The sequence below is a fragment of the Corvus kubaryi genome, unplaced genomic scaffold (genome assembly GCF_017639235.1).
Source record: "Corvus kubaryi isolate FWS band 111438036 unplaced genomic scaffold, C.kubaryi_AGA036_p1.0 77, whole genome shotgun sequence".
Classification (NCBI taxonomy): domain Eukaryota; kingdom Metazoa; phylum Chordata; class Aves; order Passeriformes; family Corvidae; genus Corvus; species Corvus kubaryi.
The window spans coordinates 117,989-143,830 of NW_024582064.1; the positions used below are offsets into that span (position 1 = coordinate 117,989).

The following is a 25,842-nucleotide window of genomic DNA, read 5'->3' on the forward strand; positions in this document are numbered from 1 at the left end:
GTAACACAGATTATAGAGGTCAGATAACTGCTCAGAAATATTGAGACACAAGACATGTGGTAAGCTATACATAAATATATGCTCACTATCTCCACTTTAAGTTACCCTAAAAAACTCTGAATAATCCATCCCAAGCAAACTATGATAAGCACATCAGGAAGGCTATCAAAATAGGAAAAGTCAGGAAACTCAAAGATTATGAAGCTACACTTCCTTCCAACCTTTTGAGAGAGTGGGGAGAGCAAAAGAAAAAAATAATCTGAAAATGTCAGTGGAGTTGTATTTTTAGTATTCTGATTAAATTTTATTATTGCTTTCATGTTAAAATTAAAATGTTTCATTTTTTACTATGACAGAAATAACAAATATTTCTATTTTATCAAAACATTTTTCTACAAAGGTCATTAAATCAATGGATTATAATTACTTCAATTCATCTAGATAGCAATTCTGATATAACTCTTGAGGGAAACTTCAAGTCTTTTGAGAAACTTCAGATTCTTAGAGATAAGTAAATATTAGATACTAATGTTCAAAAGGGACAACAAAAAGCAATTCTAAGCATCAAACCCCCAAACTTTTACAACAGACCTGATTCGATAGCTGAAGCAGTTCTCATGAACAAAACTGGCAAAAAATATATTAGCTGCAGAACTTGGTTCAAAACCAGACTAATTTCATGTTTCTCTGTTCAGCACAACAGCGACCAACTTACAGTAGCTCTGATTAACTGGCTCACTTGAAAAATTCTTTACTAGATTTTGCTTAGTATTAACTCATGAAGCTTAGTCTAAGAGGAAAAGAAAGTTATCCTTAGCAATGGAAGTGTTATCCTGAATGACTATTACATTCTTTTTACACTAGATCTTTTCAGTGAAAGAAGCTGTTCATAGTAGCTATAGTAGATGAAATACCAAAAACACTCCTGTGATGAACTCCAAAAGGTCACCAGAAGACCAAGAAGGCAGTGATCTTGGGAAAGGGGTTTAAAAAAAAGAAAAATAAGTCACCTCACTTGATACAAACTGTCCATCAACACAAACATTTTCACTACATTTCAGAACAACCCAGAAGACCATCAATAAGAAAATCTGCAACTCCCATTTGCCTCTGTCAGGAACTCAGGTCCCTTGGTTGATTTTTTAAATACAAAAGACTGGTATCATGATATTCTTTGAATGTGCCTAATTTCCCACAATCTGCAAAAAATTGATATCATCATTCTGAGGTGTGTCTGAAAAGCACAGAGATTTCAGGTGCCATTAGTGTGTCATAGCACAGGGCCATATTTTGCTAATGCTATGTAAGATATCACAGTACATTCACGTAGCTCTGCAGACTTTAACCACACTCACCCAACAAGACAGGCGAGTTTGGCTTATACAATACGTAAACAAGCCTTAGAGCAAACATGCAGTAGAACAAGTTGAAACATTGGTTACATTAGTTAAACCTCATTACACCTGAGTAGCCTCTTCATTTCCAGTTATTCCCATTAAGAACACTGCAGGTTAGCAAGATCAGAAAATAACAAGTCATCACCTTCTCCACCCCCCTCCCGGACTCCCCTTCCAGGAATACTTTGCACAGATTGATGCAGCAGAACAATTGGAGAGTGCACAAACTTGTCTGGACCACTTCCAACTTGCTTTTCTATCGATATGCAGACAGTTCTATCTTTTTCCCCCAATCAGGGTCATTGCAAAACTCAAAACATGCAGCCTGGTCAGTTTTAGCTCAACCAGCAGCAGCCCTTGGTGTCTTGATCTGTGTCACATCCTGGTGAGGAGGCTCATGCAACTATTTCCTCTTGGACAGCAACAGGCTTGGATTACATTATCATCAAATCACAGAATATTCTGAGTTGGAAGGGATGGCACATACAATACAGGGATTACCTCCTGTGCAGAGTAATTAATTCTGCTTTGTCATACATCATTCTTAGAGAATTTTTGACAGACTTGTGAAAATAGAAATCAGTAGGCCCAGTGGCCATATCACCACTGTAAATGTATCTTCCAGCTCCAAAACACTTCACACTTGCCTGACACAGTTTGGGAGAAAAGTAGCTGATAGAGACACAGTCCAGGGAAGACAAGACTGATGCTGTAGAAAGCACCCGAAGACACCAAAGCTTTCTACCCCATTCAGATGAAGGAACACATGTTGCGAATTCCATTGCCTTCAGGTTTTGTTATATTAAAAATAAAATTTAAAAAACCTAATTATTTTATTATTAGGGTAGTGAGATCATCAAATGAAAGAAATCTTGGCTTTACAGTTAAAATTGCATTCCTTCAGGGGTCAGCTTTCATATTTGTGTTTGCTTTTATATCTCAGTGGAATTCGAACCACGCATGCCTATTTGGGGCTTTACTGAAGGATGACCACAAAGAAACTTTACAGCTGATACAGAGGACAGCAGCTTATCTTGGCAGCACTCCCAAAAGAGCAGAGATAATTTCCCGTGCTCACCAGTCTGTATTCTGACAATTGTTCCTATGCACAAATTCAAGCCATTTTGGCCTTCATGGATCTCCATATGAGCAAACTACAAAGGAATCTCTTAATCTGCCCAGATTAGACTAAAAAAAAAGCAATTACACGTAAAGCCTGCTACATGCTTTCCAAACAGAGAAAGAGATGTTTTCCACCATGAAGTCTCCTGAAAAATATGTATGTAGTTCCTTCCCTCAGTATAGACATAAGAGCATTTCACAAAAATACACAAGTGAATAGAATAACCTCAAAAATCCTTTGTAACAGAAGAAATCAGTCTTGATTGAGAACAGAAAGAAAAAAATACCCTCTAGTTCTAACAGTTCAGAAAATAGTTTTATCACTTAATTCCAAACTTAGTTCAGAGTTTAAAACCAGAGATAGATCTACTAGAGCAGGCAGGAAAAATAATAAGTCTCTAGAGGTACAGTGCAGTTACAAATGGCTTTAAATACAACCTTCCAGGAGACTGGATTTTATGAATCTATGAAGAAAAATAGTTGCAGAATTTAGAGATATTAAGGCCAGTCCTGATTAGTATCCTTATCAATTATCTGGATGAGGGTATCAAGTGCAACCTCAGTAAGTTCACAGGTGACACCAAACTGAGTGGAAATGTTGATCTGCTGGAGGATAGGAAGGCTCTGCAAAGGGATCTGGACAGGCTGGATCAATGGGCCGAGGCCAATCGTGTGAGGTTCAACAAGGCCAAGTGCCAGGTCCTGCTCTTGGGCTGCAAAAACCCCAGGCAGAAACACAGGCTGGGGCAGAGTGGCTGGAAAACTGCCCAGTGGAAAAGGACCTGGGGGTGCTGGTCAACAGCAGCTGAACGTGAGCCAGCTGTGCCCAGGTGGCCAAGAAGGCCAATGGCATCCTGGCCTGGATCAGCAATAGTGTGGCCAGCAGGACCAGGGCCGTGATTGTCCCTCTGTACTCAGCACTGGTGAGGCCACACCTCGAGTGCTGTGTCCAGTTCTGGGCCCTTCACGACATGAAAGACATTGAGGTGCTGGAGCGTGTCCAGAGAAGGGCAATGGAGCTGGGAAGGGTCTGAGGGAGCACAAGTCCTGTGAGTGGCAGCTGAAAGAGCTGGAGCTCTGTAGCCTGGAGAAAAGGAGGTTCAGGGACCCCCAAGCAATATGTCCTTGCTATCACATACAATAATTATCCCAAACAAACTTTCTGAATTATGCCATTAAAATCTTAAAGATTTGCTTGGTTTTGTCTAATCTTCACAACACACCCTTGGGCAATTTCACCTGTGTGAAATTATCCTTGTAAATCAAAAGCCCAGTCCTGCAATCACTTCTGCATCTGGGGACCTTTTTCTACAGCTGAATGTTGAATACTACCAGAGAAAAAATGCAGTTCAGAAGAGTTACATTTAATAGCCTCAATGAACTCTTTTCCAATCAGTCTCTTTTTAACTATGTAGCCTGCAGTTTAGGGATCTCTTAAAAAAAAAAATTAATCAGTGTTGGATGCTGCAGTTCTTCATGAAAAGCCAAGATTAACACATTGAGTCAACAAGTTCTATTTTGAAATAGTTTAATTCACTAAGGAGATGACTGCTTTCCCCAAATGATGCAGACTTGTCTGCTGTTGTCTCAGCCAATTCAGAGGCTTGTTATTCACTACTCGGTTGATTTCAAAATCAGACTACCCCTTCAGAAAGTTGCAGAGACTATGACATCACATTTATGATAATTTATTGCACAATTACAGTGGCTACATCCCTGGATTTTATTTCATGGGAAAGCATGCTTCTATTGTAGTCTCAATCATTTTCTTGGCTTACACCTGTCCACAGAGTGACATGCTTTGGTATAAAGCTTCGCATGTTTTTTTTCATAATACTATAAAGGCTTTTAATAGCAACTTAAGGCTGCATAGTTCAATTGCCTAGAGAAATATTTGCACTTTACAATGAGACTTACTGAAATTTCACAAGCAATTCAGAAGCGCTGCTTAACAATTTACTAAAATTCGTACAACACTCCATCAGATTTCACCTTAATGCTACTTATGTCGTCTTAAAGAAATAAAAAGCCCAACATCCTTTGAGAAAGCAAGATTGTCATTGCCTCAGATGAATGGCAATAACGCAATCACTGAAATTCAATGCAAGAGTATAATTCAATAACCTCAAATTCAAATTGAAAGATTTACACACCACTGTGATGTTTATTGACTAGAACTGATAAAATAGTACTGTGGAACATTATAAGACAAAGTAATGCAAATGACTGCAAAATTGGGTTTTATTATACTTTGGTCAGTGTTATCTTCATTCTAATCAAAACACTTTATATTACAAGCTTAAAAGACAATAGTAGACAGGTCCTGTAATACCATAATTACAGGACGCAGCCCTTACTTTTTGGCTTCTGATTCAGCAAAACTTTCACCACACGGTGTAGAAAGGACACATAAGTATTTTCTACATTACTCAACATGGCATTTATTTGAATACGTACTATTAAGTTTCAAGAATTCCAAAACACATGTAGCAAAAAGATAAAAATATTTTCATGTAATTGTTTCCACATGGCACAGTATTATTATGAAAGAGGTTGTCATGATTTTAGACTGGAATATATTATTAACAGGATGCTGTCTTCTATCACACTATTTTCTTACCAATTCCCTAGAATGTACAACAGTACATTATCCAAATTGCACCCCCAAGAAAATTATTTTCATACTCCACATACAGAAAACTCATTTCAACCCCAACCATAGGAAAAAGTAACTCCTCCCACTATTGTGAGAAAAAAAGGGAATTCTTTCATCACACATAGGCAACCAGTGCAAGTAGGCAATGATGGCAGAAAGGATATCCAACTCAACCACGACTAAGATGAGCTCTCAGGTCCAAAATATCTCAAATTTATCTTTCTGAGGAACTTCATCCATTCATTTACTGACTAGATGAGAAAAAATGGCACAAGGGGAAGCCCCATCTCCCTGTGCATATGCAGCCTCCGCCAGAGCAAACTGGAACATGAGGCATTCCTATGACATGTAATAGCAGGGCTCTTTTGCTTCAATTGTCTTTTCTGAAACTGGTACTTAACTAGGCTAGAGTAATATTCTATGGCTTTGTCTTATTGGCACAACCTGCAAAATGGTTTCGGTAGGTTTTTTAGATCTTCTGCATGGAGAATATGCTTCCCATGCTATGCACAACACTGTCAGAAAAGTCAGGGTAAGCTGTAACTTAAGAAAAAGGTGTTCTCTGTCTCTCTCTTTTACAAGAAAGCACAATTAAGTCAGCATAATATTCAGGGTGTTCTTACCTCATCTAATCTGTCCTAAACATATTTGACTTATTCTCACCTTCTTGCCATCTTAGTAGGAAGAACCAGAGAGGGAAATGAGGAGGCACAGATGGGTAGGAAGGTACAAATGCAAAGTTGCCAAAACAAGGACTGGATCTTTCCTCTGCTGTCTCCATTTACCAAGTGAAGTCCATTTAACAGTTCCACAAGCAGCGCAGGAGCTGTATTGTTCAGCACATTGTGAGGCTGGTCTATGATGATTCAAGATGAATTTTCTTCATAAAGGACAGAAATCAGTAAAGAGAGTGCAAATGCAACAGGAGAGGTGGGGAGCCTCCATGGGTGTCAGCTGTGTCTTCTCTCCATCATTCTGGAGTCACAGTTGGTTGAAAAATAAAATAAAATAAAATAAAATAAAATAAAATAAAATAAAATAAAATATTTTCAAAGCTAAGAAAGAGAAGTAATAACATGAAAAATGAGGATGACACACTCTTATTTTGCAGCTTTTACAAATGCGGTCTAAGATGTACAGCAGGCTGATGGAGGCTGGCATGTGCTCTAAAGTATCCTGTGTTATCTTCTTGCCTTGCAGTGAAAGAATCCAAAAAATGAGGAAAGCCCGAGTGATAGACCAGGCAGCATTTCTCCCAAGTGACTGGTTAGGTGACACACACCATGTACCTCAGCACTGCACCTACCTGCCAGGTGTGAGAGAGCCAAGGGGCACCACCAACAGCAGCAAGACTTGAGGCAATCTGCCTGCTACTGTTATTAACTGCAGAAGCTCACAGCCCACTGTTTATATGCTGCTTTTATTATCCGCTACCATTCACCTGCTCAGCCTGATCAGCCCAGCAGCTCCATCAGTTTGGAAGATTGGAAAGACAAGGAAGTCAGCTGGCCACAGAAGCATGCAGTAAGCAGCTTATCCAACCTGTACCCAAGTGAATTAGCTTCCCAAACACACTGCCAGAGGGACCCCCTCCACCTTCATAAACACAATCTCAATGTTTGGAAAGGTGCCAGGAGTAAAATGTTTGTTTACTGCAGGCAGGAAGAGCTACCTATGATTCAGACATTAGGAAGTGACAGGAAGAACTAAATTATGCAATTTAAAAGTAGGAAAATAAACACAAAGTAGTTGCAATGAGAAGAAGGAGGAGGAGGAGGAAAGGATGAAGAGACACAAGTTTTGCATCTTTGCTCTCACTTCTGCAGGGCTGAAGCCATCATTGCAGCAGGAGGCCCCCATGGGATTCCTTCACCTTTTAACCCTCATTCTAGAGCCCCTAGCCAGGGACTTTCCTCCTCAGCACTGAGTAAGAAACATCTGTCCAGCTCAGTCTCCCAGTTGGAAAGGACAGACCACAGTCTTCCATATTCCCTATTTTACGTAAGCAGACTGAGATTTCAGAGAAGAGCATTCCACCTGCCCTCCCTTTAAACAACAACTACCCAAAGCAAAGGATCAAAGAGCTCATTTTCCAGCCAGCTAAGGGAGGTGGGAACAAGCTCTGTCCGATGCTGGTTGCAGAGACTGATAGGAAAACCTCTTCCCGTAAGCAGAAGGCAAGAGAAGCACCCCAATGGGAATAGCACTGCCTTCCCAGCAGTCGTTGGAAGCAATCTCAGCAGTGCTGCTTACAACTCTGCACCTCCTATCCACAGTTTGTTAGATCCCAGCAGAATTTTAAAGTTTCTTAAACAGCAGTAACAATCTGCACTATTAACACGCCCATGCCAAGGCTAAAACAGCAAACAAGCAGATTTGAATCACAGTGAGTTATGGCTGTACTGTAAGAAAACTCCACCAAAGAACACTCTCAAATTTATGTAATGATAGTGGTGCCTCCCTTATATTATCAGTAAAGATCTTCCTGTCACTCTCTTTATAGATCAGACAATAAACTCCTGCGCTTTTTTTTTCCTGGAGCTGCAGAGATTCATAGACAAACAGAGCCATCAGATCAAGGAAAAATTCAAAGGACTGTGAATTAACTTAGCACTGAAGTACACACCATAGCAGAAAACTCTGTAGTTACTTGTCCTGGGACAAAATTACCTTGGGATGAAACCAGGGTTAAGTTTCCCAATTTACACTAATGAATCACTTGTATGATACTCTTCAGTTTAGATCTTCCCCCTGCCCCATTTCTCCCTTCCCTGCTCCAAAACTCCAGAAAAGACAGGTTTTGTTTCAGTAATGGCTGACTCCTGAGTGAATACAAGTGTGTCCTCTCTGCTGACAGATCTTTGGTAGTGAAGAGTCATTTTAGTTATTTCTCATAGTCCTGAGAAGCTTATGCAATTTAACTTCATTTGTGCACACAGACATAACTAAGAGCATGACATGACCTCAGCTTTGAGCTTCAAGGGCATTATTTCACACTGAGTAACAAGCCATTAGACTGCAAAACTTAGTCACACAGCATGATGCAAATAATTTCAGCAACAATTGCATACAAACAGTGAATGGAAATGCAAGGACATGCAAGATTCAGGAAGATACACTTATTGACATCCCTACTCTTGAACTTACTGAAGTTATCTCCCTTAGCAACGGGGAAGGATTTTGTAAACAACAAGTTTATCTAATGCCACCATGAGAACATCACCCAGTGTAACATGTAATTGAAAGAAAAAACATGTCTGTCATGGAGAGCACCAAAAGAAGTAATAGAATTATGTAACAAGTAATAGATTCAAAAGGGATAAGTTTTTGTCAGTTTGCGGCTTAAATCTCAAATTAAGTTCATATAGATCACTACTTTCTAGGAAAGCAGAATTGCCAGATGGCATCACACTCATAGCCTACCTCTGACACTTCCTGCACATCAGCAGAACTAGGAAAAGACTGGATGGCACAAGTGAACCAAAGGAACCAGTTACAACATGACATTTTAGAAGTCTCCTCTTATCACTCCCCAGACCTCCAAGCATTCATGTTTACAGCTGGGGGATTCTCTCCAAGCCTCCCTGGAATCTTCTGCATTCCCAGTGTGGATACCACATGGCTCATTTGTCCTGGAAAACACCAGTCTCTTCTGTTTCAAACTACACTCCAATCACTCTCCTCATTCCCCCTGCCCTCTCTTTTTGTTTAATTAAGCAATGCAAAGACAAATTGTCAATGCACATCAAGTTCATACGTTACTCTGACATCCTCTTTCTTGGTTGTTTATTGATGAAACAAACATACCAATCCTTATAATAACCATTAGGAGGATCAAATAAATTATACTCACCATCTCTCTCCTAATAAGCTCCTTACTTTTCAGTCTTTGCTGAAAGGGACACACTTGCTGTCAGTATTTTACCCTATTTTTAAGGATCACAGATATGCATGCACATTTTTAAAAATCATAAATGTTTGTTAGGTTCTGTATAGGGACTTACGACTGGTTTCAAAATGGATTCCTTATAAAACAGCAATTCTCCCTGCACTATCCCAAAACCAGGTGCAGCTTCTCCACTACATCTGATCCTGCTTAAGAATCTACATGGAAACACAAATGTCAGAAAATTGTAACAGAAACATTCATTAAGTGTGATTGGGAACATTTGTCTAACACATTACGTGACTCAGTGCAGTTATTCTTCATACAAAGGCAAAATGACAAACTGACACATAATTTTCAGAATTGCCTTTTTTTTTATAAATGGGTATCATTCCATTTTGAAACTCAAAATCCATTTTTCATCTGATATCATTTGTGTATTTACCCTTTTAATAACCCTCCCAAATGGACTGTAATTAGTATGTGTTGATTGCATCAAAGGTCTGTTTGAAGACAGGGGTATTAACTGTCTTTGAAGAGCTTCCTGTATCCTTATTCTGTACCCCAAATCTAATCCTGGGAACTCCTACTGTCAGCAATAAACACCTACAGAGGATTTATTTTGCTTTTAAATCCCAAGCCCCAGACAACATAGCAAAATAAACCAAAGTCTAATTTTGTGTTGTTTTTCTTTTTCCCCCTTTTCCTTTGAGGCAGAAATACTGAAGAGCCTGGCGGTGGCTGTAGCCCCAGAGAGAAGAGCCTGCTGGCCTGCTCCACTGAAACCCATGGCATTCCTCCTGGGGTGGAGACAGGCTTACCCGGGAGGAAGGAGGGAGCACATCTGCCATCACCCTGCCCCAAGGCTGGCTGTGCTGGGAAGTGGGTGGGGAAGCAGATTTACTTTGTGACAGCCACTACCTCCACTGCCATGAAGCGCTTATCTGGTGTTGTTTTCACTTCTAAAGCAGCAGAACAACCCACATGTCACCAGCGAGCTGGCTGGAAAACTCTTGTGTGGGGAACAGGCAAAGGGACAAGGTTGCTTTTCTCCTGCTAGGCAAGGTTATCCCAATGCCTGGCCACCACCCCCAGCCACCAGGTACAGCCACAGGCCTGCACAGCACCCCACAGCAAGGTTTTTCATCTGAGCTAGCCAGCCTGTGGCAGAAGACAAAAATTACCTCATTTTTAAAAACACAAGAGAGGGAAAAGCTTTCCTAGAAAACCTCAGACAAAAGAACAAGCACAGCTCCTGAAAAAGCGTAGTTATTCCTAAAACACTCTGCCAAGAAATTGCTGTACAAAATAAAAAGAAGCAAAAGCTTTTCCTTTATTTCACTTCTTGATGTGGAGCCTAAACTCGTCTGTCCTGAAGTGAGAAGCTGGATCTTCGCACAGTTTCCTAGCTGCAGTATCACCTCTTTCTCCAGGTATGTTTTTAAACAGAATTATTTGTATTATGCACAGATATTATATATAGTAATACACAAGCCACAGGGACATAACTGCCTGACCTTTTTAATTACATGTTGCTGTGCCACCAGTTCCAAGAGAGACAACACTCATGCTGCCATTTACCCCAAATAACTGCCATTTACCAGGGAAAAAAAAGGGAAGAAAAATGCGTCACCATAACCTCAGGGAGTTTAATCATAAAGTTGTAATTTTGGGGCATAAAAAGCAATTAGATACATTCCTTCTCCTCAGTTAAAAAACAAAAACACACCAAGAAAAAGATGGTTAGAGAGTTCAACAGTTAAGACAGTCTCTTTCCTCTCACAGAAAGTTACCTTGTAAACATTTCACGCTGGATACTGCTTAGGGAGACAGTCAGATACTACGTAACATAAGAGTACTTTTCACAACTAAAAGCACTGTGGCACGTTTCGCAGAGCTTCAAAAGTTCATCCTGAGAAACAAAACCTTTGTCAACAGCTGGAAGCAAACACAAGTACAAAAAACATGCTACGTAACCTTTTATTGGAAGCCAGGGTACTTTTCTTTTTTTTTAAAAAAGCTCAAAAATACAACTAGCATATTGCACTGAACAATACTTACAAAGCTAACAATATTTGTGCAACTATGAACACTTTTCCTAAAGCAAACAAGCCAGAGAATTCATAAAAGAACCAATGTAGAAACCTAATCAAGAAATGATAAAGGGGGAATTGAAAATAAACAATACTTTATTGCAGCTGGGAGATGGCAGAATCCTCTCTCCACCCTTCCAAAAAAAAAAAAAAAAAAGAAAAGGAAAAGGGAAAGAAAAACATAGAAAACATAGTACTCCTTTGGAATTAGTTGTTTGCACATATAAGGAGATGAATTCACATTAGAATCTCTAAAACAGCAGCAAATTACACTGTACTACAATATTCACCTGCACACAACACTTACCCACCTTGACAAATTATCCCTTTCTGTGTGATCTTTCTGCCTGCCTTGCTCAAGTAATTTGCAAGACATAAGGTTTGTCCCTCCTAATGAAATACTGCAATGAAATTGCAACAGTTGAACTTGCTTCTATTGCCAATAAAATGATTACTCACTGAAGCACAGAAAACATTAAGGTAATTTTGAAAAGGTCTCAAGAAGTCTGTCACCGCAACACTGCAAAAGTGGGGATGAAAAAATAAGGAGGTGAATCTTAGCTCTACATCAAAACAAAATTTGCACCTCATCAGTTGCAATCCCCTTCTTGATTTAGGAAAGTATTTCACCCACTATAGGTCAGTGGCATCTACTTTTAGACTAGAAAAAAGTGAGAGCAGGACTAAAGAAGTATAAGACACTCAACCCAGAGTAATCTACAATCCACAAGTTTATCCTCTTCCTTAAAATAATTAAATTTTGAATCACTGATGTTCCTTTCACTTTTTTGCAAAGACTTCTATCAAAGCCATATCAAATTTAATGGGGAGTAAATGTTTTCTAAATGTCTGTAGAAGACTGCATTTGATTTGATTAATGTGATCCAAAAGTTAGGTCAAAAAAGACAAAAATAAGACATGCCTCAGAAGTGACCAAACCATCATTCCAAGATTTTTAAGACTTAAAGAGGGAGAGAAAAGGACACTAGAAAGAGTTCTGTTTGTCACTTTCTTCTCTCTCCAAATAAGGGACTGTTGAATACCAATAATTACCTCTCAGCTGAAAGAGTTACCAGCTCTACCAAAGGTTTCCAGAATTGATGCTCATTTTGGCAGTCAAGCTAAACGTCCAATAAAACATAATTTTAAAGCTAAACTGTCCAATAAAACATTCTTTTCTCAATTTATCCAACTAACATTTCACACAGCTGCTTTGGGCTGATGACTGACTAAAAGGCATGCAAAACAAGCTCATCTGAGTATAACTGGAAATAAAATTCATGGTAATTCATTATTTTCTCTTCTTTAGTACATATGTTACTTATACTTCATATTCAATGCTGCAAGACTCTGCACACATGGAGGAGTGGCCACTATACAGCACTAAGAAAGTGGGAGACACTGATTTCTATTCCTACTTCCTCTCCCTGCTCCCTGTTAGTTTCTCATTGAACTGTAATCCCCTGTGATTAGCTGCACTCAATCTCATTAACAGACTTATCAAAACACAGAAGCAGAGTGAAAGGGTATCTATAAACTGCTATACATCCAATTGAGAACTATCCACAAAAAGTCAGAATGTGATTGTTCCTTCATTTCTCAGCTACTGTGTTCTCAAATTATTATTTAACAGCTGTTAGGAAATATTTTTCACACCATTTAACATATTTAGAATATCTGTCTTATTTCATATGTCCAGTAGTTCACCTGCGTTTCAAGAGGAACAGGACAATTTCTGTTAATCAGGTCTCCAATTTTCCTATTTACACCAAGGAAAAAAAGCATTCAAGTGGTTCAGGTACCATCTGGCCACCCAAGCTCAGAAATGTTTAAATTAATAGTATGGTAAACTACATAAAAACTAAAATAACTGGTGGAAGATAATCTTACTATGCATATATTAGACTTCTTAATCTGTTTTATATGCTGGTGCCTGCTCTTACCCTCTGCAACCATCCTCTGGTAGTTAATTCAGAGCATGCACCGCAGGTCAAACACTAAGAGTGCTGCAGCTTTGGCAGCAAAGTCAACACCAGCTGCTGACATCCTGTCAAAGATGACAAACACTTGTATGATGAGTTCCATGCTCTTCAAGTGAGCCTTACACACCAACAGCAAGCTCAGGACGTAGCTACAGCCCTACAGTCATACCCAAGATCATATCAGCATCTTCAGCTGGCACACAAAACAACGCAACTTCCTTCTGTAATCAACAAAAACACTGTGTTTAGTCATGCTTTCAACTTCATGGTTAGGGTTTACTAACCCATCTTTGAAAGGATCAAAAGTCAGACTGTTGTTTTCTGACCAGCGCACAGCAGAATGGGAAGGTCAGAACTCCTTCCAGAAGGAAAGTTTTCTGCCTGAACACTAACTCCTGTGAGGTCTTCAGCAACTTCTTGAGTAGCACAAGCACAATCAAGTTCAGAATACAAAAGATGTCACATAATGTTACTTGATTATATTCATCTGTCTTTAGTTAACTTAACTTGACCCAGCTCCATGGGGACAGCACTGAATGATGTCAGACAAGATCATCTTGGTTTTTGGTTTTTTTTTTTTTCCTGTAAACCAACCAGCTCCTTAAATTTCCTCACTATGCTGATGAAAGGTCACAAAAAAAGCTTTAATGCAAACAGGTGTCTTCCAGAAAAAGGGCCTTGGTCAGGCACTGCAGCTTTTACCAAATTACAACTATTCTGCTGAATATAACATTTCTTAACACCGTTATATATCTTAGCACATTTAAATATTACTCAAGACAGAAGATGCACCTATGTGACTAGTGCCAAAGGGCAACTGCCAAACAAAACCACAGCAAAATATTCCACTTCTTACCTATGCTATCTGAGCCTTTAGTTTAAACATCAATAACTAGCTTAATAATCTGGCACCTTTTTAGTCACTCTCTACAACTGAAAAGATTAGAAAGTAAGAGAATGATATGTGTAGCCTTGTCTGAATCCTATCAGTGCCCCTTACATCCTAGGGAGATCAAGTCCATTTCTCATTTTTAAACTCCTTGCTTTTAAATAACAAAATGCACTATGAATAGGAATAGTCAAATAACCACAGGATTTTTAGTCATACTTGCATCAAAATTAAGGTTTCCTAATTTACTTTCAAAAAATCATCTTACGAACTCTAAGAAGAACAGGGAAGTCTATTAGATACAGAAAAATCTGAACCAATTTATCCCAAAAAGTGTTACGTCTACACAAGGTATTTTTGATGGAGTTTTACCTTTTATCCTATAAAATGTATTCCCCTATAAGTAGGACATATTAGAATCACAGAACAGTTAGGGTTGGAAGAGACCTCTGGAGATCATCCAGTCCAGCCCCCTGCCAAGGCAGGGTCACCTGGAGCAGGTCACACAGGAACATGTCCAGGTGGGGTTGGAATGTCTCCAGAGAGGGAGACTCCATGACCTCCCTGGGCAGCTGTTCCAGGGCTCTGCCACCCTCAGTGTGAAGTTCTTCCTCATGTTGAGGTGAAACTTCTTGCGGTTTTAGCTTATGGCCATTGCTCCTCATCCTGTCACTGAGCACCACTGAAAAGAGTCTGGCACCATCCTCTTGGCACCAACCTTTGAGATATTTATATGCATTGATGAGATTCCCTCAGAATACTGGGAATTATTATACTACATCAGTAGACTTTCTACAAACTGGTTCCATATACCAACCATCAACGCTAAGATTGTGATTTAAAGTGCATCCAGTTGCCCTATTGAGCCCTAGCCTACCCCAGACAAAAGTGTAGTCATTCTAGGAAAGAATTTAAGACTTATTCCCATTCCCTCAATCTTTTCTTTCTTGCTTTACCAAGGACAGCTGTGATTAAATATCTGGTGGTTTCATAGCAAAACAGCAGTAAAAAACCCTGTGTGCTGCCACCACAAAACATCAGCTATTTTAACTGGCACGTGCACAGCAGAGCTGCAACACAGCAGAAAACCATGAAGCCAAGGTTTACTATCATGTTTTAAAGGACAGATGCAGAGAAAGGGGCTTTCCAATTACATTTTTTAAAAATAAGGGGACAGAAAAATGACAGCAAGTTAAAGTGAGCACGTAAATGTTTGCAAAGTTGAAGGCAACAGAACAAGGGAAAAAAGAAAAACACACAAGAAGATAGCAGAAGCTGTGAAATTCAGCAGTCCTCTATCTCTCTGCACAAACAAGTTCTTTCATGTACTCGTGAAACCACAGCATAGGCTGTGGAGAGCTGTGCAGGATTTAGCCCCAGCTCCCTTTTCCTTCTCCTCTGCTAAATCTACAACTTGGACCCCCAACCAGCACCAAAAGTTACCTGTGCTTTCCTCAGACATCTGCTGCTGGAAATGACCAGTCTATTCCCTCAAACAAACTGTTCTGAACACCAGCTCCAGGGAACTGACAGCAGGTGCCAATGGCTGTCAGAATATCAACCAAAAACACATGAACAGGGCTTGGGAACAGAACTCCTAAGAGGGGAAACAGGCATTCATGGCATTAAGGCATACACAAGGAAATCTGATTATTCCACCTGCAGGACAGGGTTGGTTGGAGGGTTTTTACTTTTTTTAGCCTCAAAATGAGTATAAGCTAGCTGCAATACCATGTCCAACTGTTTCAAACTAAAAATTGAAGTCCCTGTGAAACAAATGTCTATCTACTAGCTTCAAAGTGCTCCTTTTCACCCTTCCTAGGAACTGAAACCATATTTGACTGCAATTTCAGACTTTTAATCTCCATTCCCAGGTGGTAACCTGGGTTTGCCCCAACACTTGCATGCAAGACCTAATAGAGCGCGAAGTTACAATTTTCCATATATACATGTGAAAAGTATGCATTGCAGAAAAGCAGTTTCCTATTGAAATCACTTTCCCATCTTTTCATCTGGTGCAGCCCCTTGAAATACCACCACCATAAAATATGGCTTTGGAAAAGGCAGCTCTCTGCTGTGCCTTCGCTTAAGCATAGAATTACAGGGAGCACCAGCCAACTCTCCAGCCAGTGCACTCAGCTAAAGTTCATCGTCTTAAGTACGTCAACTTTTTGTTTGCTTGAAGACCGCAACTGTAATGTCAAGGTCACTTTTAGGTCTTTGAAGGGAGCGTCAGCCTTCAGCCTACAACTGATCAAGCACTACAGACAACCAGGCGGAATTTTACTTTAAGTCCTTCTCTAAGCTGTACCTGTCTTTTACACATGCAAAAAAAGAGTCAAAAATTACATGCAAGATTTAAACTCACGACCTTACGGCCTACAATGCATGGAGATGTTAAACCAAATCATGCTAACATAAGCTTGTCTTACCTTATGTTAGCTGTATTATCACCCTGATACTCTGCCTACTCAAAAAGCAAGTGAAAATTAAGGAATTACCTCTTTAGGACAGAGAACCACTTGGCCAGTGCTGTAGTCATGGTTTTCCCTCAAAGGTTCTGGTGTAATTCCAGTATGGAAGTGGAGTTATAAATACACTGAAGGGGCAGTTACAAGGAAAAAAGCTGGCATATTTAGAGACTGAATTTTGAGATCAATTTAGGAGGGCAAACTCTGTCTTACAGACACCAACCTTCATGGGATTTAAAGTTTGAGCAGAAAATTTATTCAAAGTTTTAAAAAACATCAATAGTGCTCTTAATTTCTACACATTGGTAAAGAGGCATCCTGTGAATATACACACAGACATGGAGAATCAGCCAAAAATACAGTCCATGTCCAATTCAGCAGGGAAGCAGAACCCTGCTATGGCCCATCAGGATGTTCTCTTTGCAAGTCTGATCCTGTGTCCTTCGCACGTCTGATCCTGTGTCCTTTGCACAAACAGGATTTTTGTCACTGGGAACCAGAGAATGGACTAACCCCAATACTGGGTTTTTTATTTAAATAGAGTCTCATTTCACAAATTTCCTGGCATTTAAAAAACCACCCAGAACAGTTCTTTGAGAAGTGGCTGCTAATCGCTAATAGACAAAAATAACATGATCACGTTAGGATCTGTATTCACAGATTCTCAAATAAATCTGAAGGCTTAGCTTCTTAAAAAAACAAACCCAAAGAACCCCACCAAATCAAAAACACTGGGGGGAAAAAAAAAAAGAAGAAGAAAAAAAAAAAAAGGACAAAAAAAAAAAAAAAAAGCCCAACATTTTGTCCCAATTACACAGATGCCGCGAAACAAGCCGGGTGCCAATGGGAAAGGGCTCAGCCAGCAGCGATGACTCCTGGCATCACCCATCCCTCCTACGTGACCTGACAGCCTCCCCGGCGGCCCCGCAGCTCCGCTGTGCCCTGTCACGGAATCTGCCCGCTCAGCAAACACGCTCCATTTTCCTGCCAGCAGCGCGGTGTCCGCTCCGCCGCAGCCCCTGCGAGCGCAGCCACTGCCGAGTAACAGAGGGAACAACTTCGGGAAAGACACAGGCACTTCTCTCACAACTCCCTCCTCCTTTTTCCCGGTGCGGAGAGCAAGGGCAGAGCTCCCCCCGCCCCAGCGGGAGCGCTCCCGGGGCATCCCCGGCTCCCGCGGTCTCCGGGCCACCAACCCCAGGTGCGATCCCCCCGGGAGCGGCGCGGAACCGGGGCACTCCTCGCCCTCCCAGGGATCGGGCACCAGCGCCAGGACGGCAAGTGTTTACGTTTAAAAATACATATATACCGAGCCCGGACTCAGAGGGAAGAGGGGAAAACTCCGCCCCCTCCCTCACCCGACTCCCTTGGAAAGGCGATAAAAGCTAGGCTGAAACATCTGACCGCTCGGCACCCCTTTTTTAAGGAGAAAAAAAAATTAAAAAGAAAAAGAGAAAATAAAGGAAGTAGGAATAAAAGAAAAGGCAAAATAAAGGCTGGGGAAGCGGCACGGGACGTGCCGTGCAGAAGTCCCGGCTGGAACGGGGAGGCGGCCAGGAGGGCGGCTCGTCCGGGCCCGGCCGGGAGGGACTGCGCGGGGAGGCCGGGCCGGGCCGGCGGGAGCGGGAGGCGAGCGCAGAGCTCCCGCGGGAGAGAAGCGGGGAGGAAGGAAGGGAGTAAGGGGGAGAGCGGCTCGCGAGTGGGAGAGGGCACTCACGTAGCGTTTCAACTTCTTCTCCGGCGGGGACTTTCGGAGCCAGCCCGAGCAGACCACCTCCCCGCCGCTCATGGCTGCGCCGCTGTCCACCGGGGCGCTCCCTCCGCCTTCTGCTCCTTCTTTTCCTCAGGCAGCGGCTACGGCAGCGGCGCCCGGGCCGGCCCGGCCGAGGGAGCCGCGATCGGCGGCGGCAGCACCGCGCCCGGCCCAGCCTCCCGGGGCTGCGAGGCGAGGGGCGGGACGCGGAGCGGGGTGTGTGTGTCTGTCTGTCTGTCTCTCTCGCACAACAGCCCGCCGGAGCGGAGCGGCGAGCGGGGCTGAGCCGGGAGGGTCCCCCCTGCCGCCTCCTCCTCCCCAAGTCACACGGACATCGGGAGAGACGACAGGGGCAGCCACCGCCCCACCGCAACTTCGGCGTCCCGGGGCAGGATCCAGGATCCAGCCACCGCCCCGCGCCGGTGGCGCCGCCCCCGCACCTCCGGGACCCTCCCGCCGGGCAGGGCCGCGGGGGGCTTCGCTCCCTCCCACCCGCCCGCCGAGCTCAGCGCCGGCCGCCGCGGCTCCCCGGGTCGCTCCTTCCCCTTCTTCCTCCTTTCCCTGCGCTGGGAGGAGGGGATCGGCAGCACTCCTGCCTTCCCTTCCTCGCCTTCCCCTTCGCGGAGAGTGGCGGGGCGGGGGTCTGGCCCCGGGGCTGGGGCCGTGGCCGGGGGCTGGATCCGCTCCCTGCCGGCCAGCGAGGGAGGGGTTTGCCCTGGAATTCACGGCGCCGTGTCCCCCCCGAGCCCCCTTCCCCCCGGCGCCGAGCGGCGGTGCCGCCCCGGCCGACCCCGCCTGCCCCCGCCCAGCGCCGCCCCGAGCGCCGCGGCTCCCCCCGAAATTCCGCCGGAGCCTTTTCAAACAACAAGGGCTTGGAGGCAGGGAGGCGGGTAGGGAGCGACGGCCGGCGCTTCCAGAGGGATCCTGGGAGCTGTAGTCGGCGGCCGGCGGGGACTGCGGCGGCGCGGCCGGGAGCGGAGAGGACGGGGGCGAGGGACGGGCTCGGTCCCGACGGGGAGAGCAAATAAACAAAAGCCCAAGCAAGCAAGCAAGCAAACAAACAAACGCCAACCTAAAGATCCCTATTAAAACTGCATTAAAAACAGCGCGGCCAAAGTAAACTCCTCTTAGCAAGTCTGAAACTGTCTTAGCAAAAAAAGGGGAAAAAAAAGTAAAAAAAAATTAGTGGAAAGATCCAAGTCGTTCACCATCTCCACTGTGGGTGCTGTCTGTCTCTTCCACTCCGTCAGAAAAGATCTCTAAATAAATAATAGTAACAAATAAATTAATATAATCAACAAACAATACACTATTAAATAAATAATAATAATAGTACCCTTTTAACAAACATAATCATAATAATTTTTTTAAACAATTTTTTTTTAGATTAATAAACTGCAGGCTTCTGGAATGGGACCGCTGCTGTGTTGTTTAGCCCCAGTGCTCTTCCACTGAAGAGAAATAGTCCCCCTAGTGTGCCTTGGCTGAAGAGAGCCTGACGATGCTGCCATTCGTCCAGGTGTAAGTGCATTAAAAAGTTACAAAGCTGTGGTTGTAGCATATAGGGGCATTTGAAGAAATAACCGGAAAAAATACAGGAGGAAGCCCAGAGGTGTTAAAATCTATGCATCAATTTAAACATAAATCTTTTCACGGTAATTATGGCAGGTGAAGCATTATTAAGCATTAAAAGAAAGATCATCAAAGAAGATATTTTGCCAAAACCATATGAAATAAGAAAAGTGGTGAATGTCGGTCTTTAGCAATATTCAAAGCATGCAAATCCAAGCATCCAAACCATCCTCACGTGAATTTCTGCACACCATCATTTCAGCTGCCTCAGTGGAGCTGGTGGAGAGAGCAAAAAGTGATTTGGTTGGTAAACATGAACTCAAATTGTACTCTTAGGTTTAGATTTCAAGCTGGGTTTCAGTACAACTCTTTTGTTTAAACCACTAATGCCATTATTTAAGAATCTCAACATTTGAGATTATCCAAGTGCCAGATAAGACCACAAAATTTTCCAGTTTCCTTTAGAACACTGGAGATGATTTAGTATTTAGAACATGTAGAATCAGTGCGAACTAACTAAAAATGCCATTGGCACTAGGGCTTGTGACGTGATCCAATGGTTCATTTGAATCCCATTAATTAACCCATGCCTTGAGGGCCAATCAAAGAAAGCCTGTTTTGGCTTAAGCAGTCTCCATGGTGGCAGCAACCAAACAAGTTATCTGGTCCAGATAGGATTGTCCTATCAAGGACACAAGATTGTCCCTGAGGTCAAATTTCAAAACATTACATTTGTGTTCTAAAACACGCTGAAATCAGTATCAGCCTGGACTCCAGGATGAGTTTTCACATATTTGTTTGTCAATTTTGTGTGGGGGTTTCATCCCTGCCATGTAATGATAAAACATACAGTAGGGAAAATGAGTTAATGTCATAGTGATGAATAATAAACAATAAAACTTGCCTTTTAGACCATACTTAGTTGTTGAGCCTAGTCACAAGCCCCAAGACTGGACATAAAATGTTTTTATTGCATTGTGGAATTGAAGAAAACATAACACAGCAAAGCAAAATTTCCAAATGTTAAGATGTTGTCTCATGGACTGCTCCTCTCCTAGCCATGGCAGTGGATTTCCTTTTCTGCTCTCAGCCATTTGAGTTACCCATCCAAGGTTCTACTGGTGCCTTCACTTACCATCTCAGGAGAGGGCTGCACAGAGCTGTACCTTTCTTTCCAAGTTAGCGAACAGCTACCAAATCCAAGAATATTAATCCTGTGGATTTCTGTGCATATCCAGGAGTGCTCCGCAGTTCATAGTTTAGATACTCTATTAGGGTAAACTGAAGGCTAATGAAATGCATAAAGAGCACAATATTTAGGGCTGACTCTTAACACCTGCATATTTACAACTGTAAAACTGTATATGAAGAGAGTAGTGAAATAATTACACTAGTCAGTTCCTTCACGTGGAAAAATTTTTACACTTAGCCAGCCTAGGCTAGGGCATAATTTCCTGAAATTAAGGATAAAAGTCACAAAGGCCTCTGTCAAGAATAACTATTTAAGCTATACTTTTGTCCTGAAAGTTTAAACAACATTAAGCATGCCCAAAATTGAAATTCTCCTGCAATATGGCTGGTACTTGGAAGAACCAAACACCCTTCAGGGCTTGAACGACTGTAACCTTGTGTCAGAACATGACCACCCTCTCCCCTTGCTTTGTTCCTTCAGGTTATTTCTGTGCTGTTCCTTGGGCAGCCTGGAAGATAAAGGTGTTTTGAGCTCAATCATTTGCACTACAGAGGTCTTTGGTATTTGTGTAAAAGGGCTTTGAGGAAGAAGAGAGAAGGAAAAAGGATCTTTTTTCTTGGAGGAAAGGTTATTTTGTCTGTTTTTAACATGGACGTTGCAGCTGACAGCTGTTGGTGTTGAAGAAGAAGATGTGGCCAGCAGAACAGCTCGAGAAGGGAGCTCAGAAGGGATTCATCCTCTCTGCCTACAGTGCTGAATCCTGCTACCGCACTGTTGGGAATGTTGCCATTCCTGGATCCCACATAGCCCTTTCCATCCAAAACAGTCCCTGTGCTGTGACTGGATACCGTGACCAACCTGCAGTATACACAATGCTGAATAAAGTGCACTTCGACCGGCGAGGTGATGCCATGGTCACATGGAATGTGGCAACTACACACATGGGCACCGTGCTGCTCCTGCCTCCCAGCTGAGGAAGCACGTGCAAGATGTCTTGATTCCTCCACTGACCTTGTGTTCTTCCACAAGTGCATTCCAAAGTGTTTAAATGGGTTCTCCAAAATTTTGGAGTAGACTATTTATATATCTTGCCAGATAAAGTAGGTCATGTGGAAATCCATTTGCCTCTGGTTTGCTTGCCAAGTCGCCTTGACAAAGGGAACAGGAGCTGATAGAAGAGGAGATTAAATACACATGGGTTTGTTTTCAAAAATATAAATGACACTAATTTCTCATGGAAATAGCTTGGGAATTCTGGACTTGCATAATAAGATAGTGCTCACTACAGCTCCCAGCTTTGTGTCACACTTCTAGTATGAAAACCTAGGCATTCTTCTGTAGTTTCACCTTGCAGTCACAGACAGCTGTGGCTCCTGATAATGATCCCTAAACTCCTCTATGCCCCTTGCTTACATTTGAAAACAAAATTTGTATTTTAACAAAAAAAGAACCAAATGCTCTAATTAAAAAAAAAAAACAATGTAACAAAAAATTTTGTATGAAAACCTAGGCATTCTTCTGTAGTTTCACCTTGCAGTCACAGACAGCTGTGGCTCCTGATAATGATCCCTAAACTCCTCTATGCCACTTGCTTACATTTGAAAACAAAATTTGTACTTTGACAAAAAAAGAACCAAATGCTCTAATTAAAAAAAAAAATTAATGTAACAAAAAATTTTGCATGTCAGTCTGTATCCCAAAGTATCTTTAGGTGTTTATGTAACAATGAATCAGTGAAAAAAGAGAGATTCTTTTACGTTTGCAAAAATCTGCATTTATATATTTCTTTTCATCTCAAATACTTCCATTTTGATTTCAAAATTATTCCCAGCTAAATTTAATCTACATAGTTATTTTGGTCAGTTTGTGGATGACATTATCTACTGTTTCTTTCAGGCTGTATTTATTTAGACTATTTGGCAAAGAGATTGAGGAAAGTAATACAAAACACACATAATTAAAGGAGACGACTGTATGTCCACACACTTTAGAGCTGTTTACTGGTTGTTAAGCTACCTCATCTGTTCTCTGTGATTACTTTTATTATTGATGTAGGCAAATAAAGACAAGAGTATACTGCAGAACTCCTACAAAAAAAGGACCAGTTTTCAGTTCTGCATAGGTGTAACACATTGAGATTTCCTTCGTATATTCTGTGGAAAACTCTCATTCCCGATTCTGGAGTGGAAATTCACTGGCAAATGTTTGTCCTCTGTTTTTTTTTCACCAGGGGATCAGTTGACTACCTTACTTCATGCAAGGGAATTTCCCTTTTTTTCCTAGGCTAGTCAAGGAAGAAGGAGCAGGCTGGCTTGTTGGCCAGCCATGCAGAAACTTTGTCAGGTCTATGCTGTTAAAAAATTAATCGTAAGCTTTTCCCTCCATAAGGACAATACCTTTGCACATATGTACTGAAAATGTGTGGACTTCTTCTATCATAGGAAGCATTTTACAAGTTCAGCACAATGATTAAGCATTTAATCGTTCAGCCACCTTAGTTTTGGTCTTGTAACAGAAATAAAAATTACCATAGAGATGATCATGTTTCCAGGAAAAAAAAGTAATGCATGGTCAAATGAGACCCATACTCTAAAGCTGTGCATAGTCAAAGGAAGCATCAGCCAGGCTCTTTAGTTGAACATGGCTTGTCCTCCAAAAGCACAAGGTGGAACACCTCCAAAAAGAAAAATTTGTAGCAATGTAGAATCCTGGGGAACAAGTTAAGTCTAAGAGACAGCAAATATGGTAACACTGCAGGCTGGTGGTTTCTGTTACTGCTTAAAAAAGTAGGCTCATATCAGAGAATATTTTGGTTAGAGAGCCTTTTTATACAAAAATGTCAATAACTCTGCTTACAATGCAAGTGTAATAGTAAGTTATGTCAACTAGATATGCTTTTTCTTACCTTTCTTTGTCTGAACCTCCATGCTTAAACAGTTCATTACAACTGGCTTTTTGGAAGCAAAGTAGGGGAATCAAAAGATTACCTAGAAGTATCTGAAGAAAGAAGGAATATTGTCTGAATGCCAGGTACAAGAAGTATTTAGCTGAAGCTCCTCTCTTGCCCGAACAGATTCATCCAAGAACAATGCACAGCGCTCCCAATTTCAACTACTAAAATAATTTAAACCAAAAATGAGTCAGATGTATTGGAATACTTTGATACCCAATGGGAACAGATATTCCAATCCAAGGGAATTAGGCAGTAAAAAAAAAATTATTTTGCTGAGAGGCCCATCTAATGAACACACAAATAGCTCTGAACATTGCAAAAAAGCGAAGGACCTACCATCACAAGATGGAGACAGTGGCAAGGAGGTGCCTTTCTAACATGCTTTCAGGCTACGGAGTGACATATTAGGGCCAAAACTCACATTTTGGCATCTGGTGTTTTGCAGAGAAATTAGCACCACTACAAATTACCTTCCCTGCCGATTTGAGGATGCCTCCAGAAATGCTTCGCCCTCATTCTGTGCTGCTGCTGCTTTTCAGAAAGACAAATTTCCTTATCTTTTATCTTACTGAAAGAATAAGAAAGGCAAGGCAATAACACTTCCTGCTGGAGTGAGGGCAGTTTCAGGGGTAGTGCTGACACTTGCCTGCAGCTTCAGCCACAGGGATCCCTACTACAGTATTCCAACTAGCAGTGCCACTCAGCTAGGCTAGGATTCCTCTCCCTGTATCACCTACAGTGTGGGGTTTGCATATGCACCACTCACCTACACCTCCTTTGTAGTCAGTGAGAGATACAGGGAACTGGCAACTGGGACACATCTCATCTCTTCCAAAGGCAGATGGCTAAACCGATCAGGTGAATTTTGTTCTTGAAGCTCTTGTTTGTCTCCATTATCAATAAAACAGTCTAGACACCTCGCTCAGAGGAAGGCAGTCATGCTTGTGACATGTAAAGTTAGGGAAGATGCGAATCATAGCATGTGAGTGAGAAAAGCAGCCATGTTCTCAGTCCTGAATGTGGATTTATCTGTTTGTCTATTTATCTATCTATCTATCTATCTATCTATCTATCTATATCTATCTATCTATCTATCTATCTATCTCAGCTCAGTGCTTTTGAGAATTTTCATCAATAGCAGGGATGGGAGGTGTAATAAATTTACAGATTGGATTAAAAGACCTGAGAAGCAGAGCCAAACACTTTGCCTGAAGACAGGACAGCCAGGGCAGAGCACAGAGGTGAGATGTAGTTTTTGTGTTGGTGTTTATAAAATCTTTAGTGCTTTGGCCTGAGATTTCCAGAGCCTGAAGCTAATGAGATTTAAATGTGTTTCTACCATTATTATTATTTCATCACTCTCTGATATGTAATATCACTACAGAATTTTAAATACCCAAAATACAAAACAGGAAGGTGTACTTCTTTTCTGCCTTTCCAAATAGGGAGAAACAGATTTTTTTTTTCTTTGCAAAATGTTGATTATTTAATTTTGTTTTCTTTTAAGAGTTTTCACACTGGACTCTGGTCCCATCAGAAAAATCCTTTTTGTAGACCTGAATCTTTCAGGCTAAATCTGAGCTTTTCTGGCAGGAATTATTGTCTCATCAGGAAGGCACCATAGTGGAGCAAAGCAGACTGTCTCAGCTAAGTGAGTTTTAATTACATCTTCCAAACATTTCTGTACTCCTCAAACCACAAAGGAAAAATCAGACTGGAGCTGTGTGGTACCACTCTCAGGGAAGAAGAAACTCCTGGCCTCGGGGTCACACAGTGTCTGGGACAACACAAACACAAGTAAGGAAAATGGGATGGCAGGAGGACAGTGGAGTCACAGCAGCTTCCTCAGGATGCCTCAGGGCAAAAAGGGGGAGGA

General features: G+C 41.8%; 2 protein-coding genes across 3 annotated transcripts in view; one reads left to right on the top strand and one right to left on the bottom strand.

Annotated features, from left to right (window-relative positions):
- Positions 1-18,702, bottom strand: part of GAB1 (GRB2 associated binding protein 1) — a 93,998-nt gene extending 75,296 nt beyond the window's left edge. Inside the window, exon 1 of one of the 2 annotated variants that reach the window (XM_042051912.1) lies at positions 18,214-18,702. In XM_042051912.1, coding sequence (XP_041907846.1) covers positions 18,214-18,285 — 72 coding nt within the window. In that variant the 5' untranslated portion in view covers positions 18,286-18,702. The remainder of the gene's footprint in view (positions 1-18,213) is intronic. The other variant, XM_042051914.1, reaches the window with a different exon arrangement.
- On the top strand, positions 18,284-19,277 carry LOC121676036 (extensin-like). The gene is made up of 2 exons (XM_042051948.1): positions 18,284-18,343; positions 18,504-19,277. Exons 1-2 carry the CDS (start codon positions 18,284-18,286, stop codon positions 19,275-19,277), a joined length of 834 nt encoding a protein of 277 aa, XP_041907882.1.
- Positions 19,278-25,842: the final 6,565 nt, after the last annotated feature.

Coding starts and splice junctions, on each gene's coding strand:
- LOC121676036 (XM_042051948.1), top strand. CDS start 18,284: ATGGCTGCGCCGCTGTCCACCGGGGCGCTCCCTCCGCCTTCTGCTCCT. Junction 18,344..18,503: donor CTGCTCCTTCTTTTCCTCAG/GCAGCGGCTACG, acceptor CTCGCACAACAG/CCCGCCGGAGCGGAGCGGCG.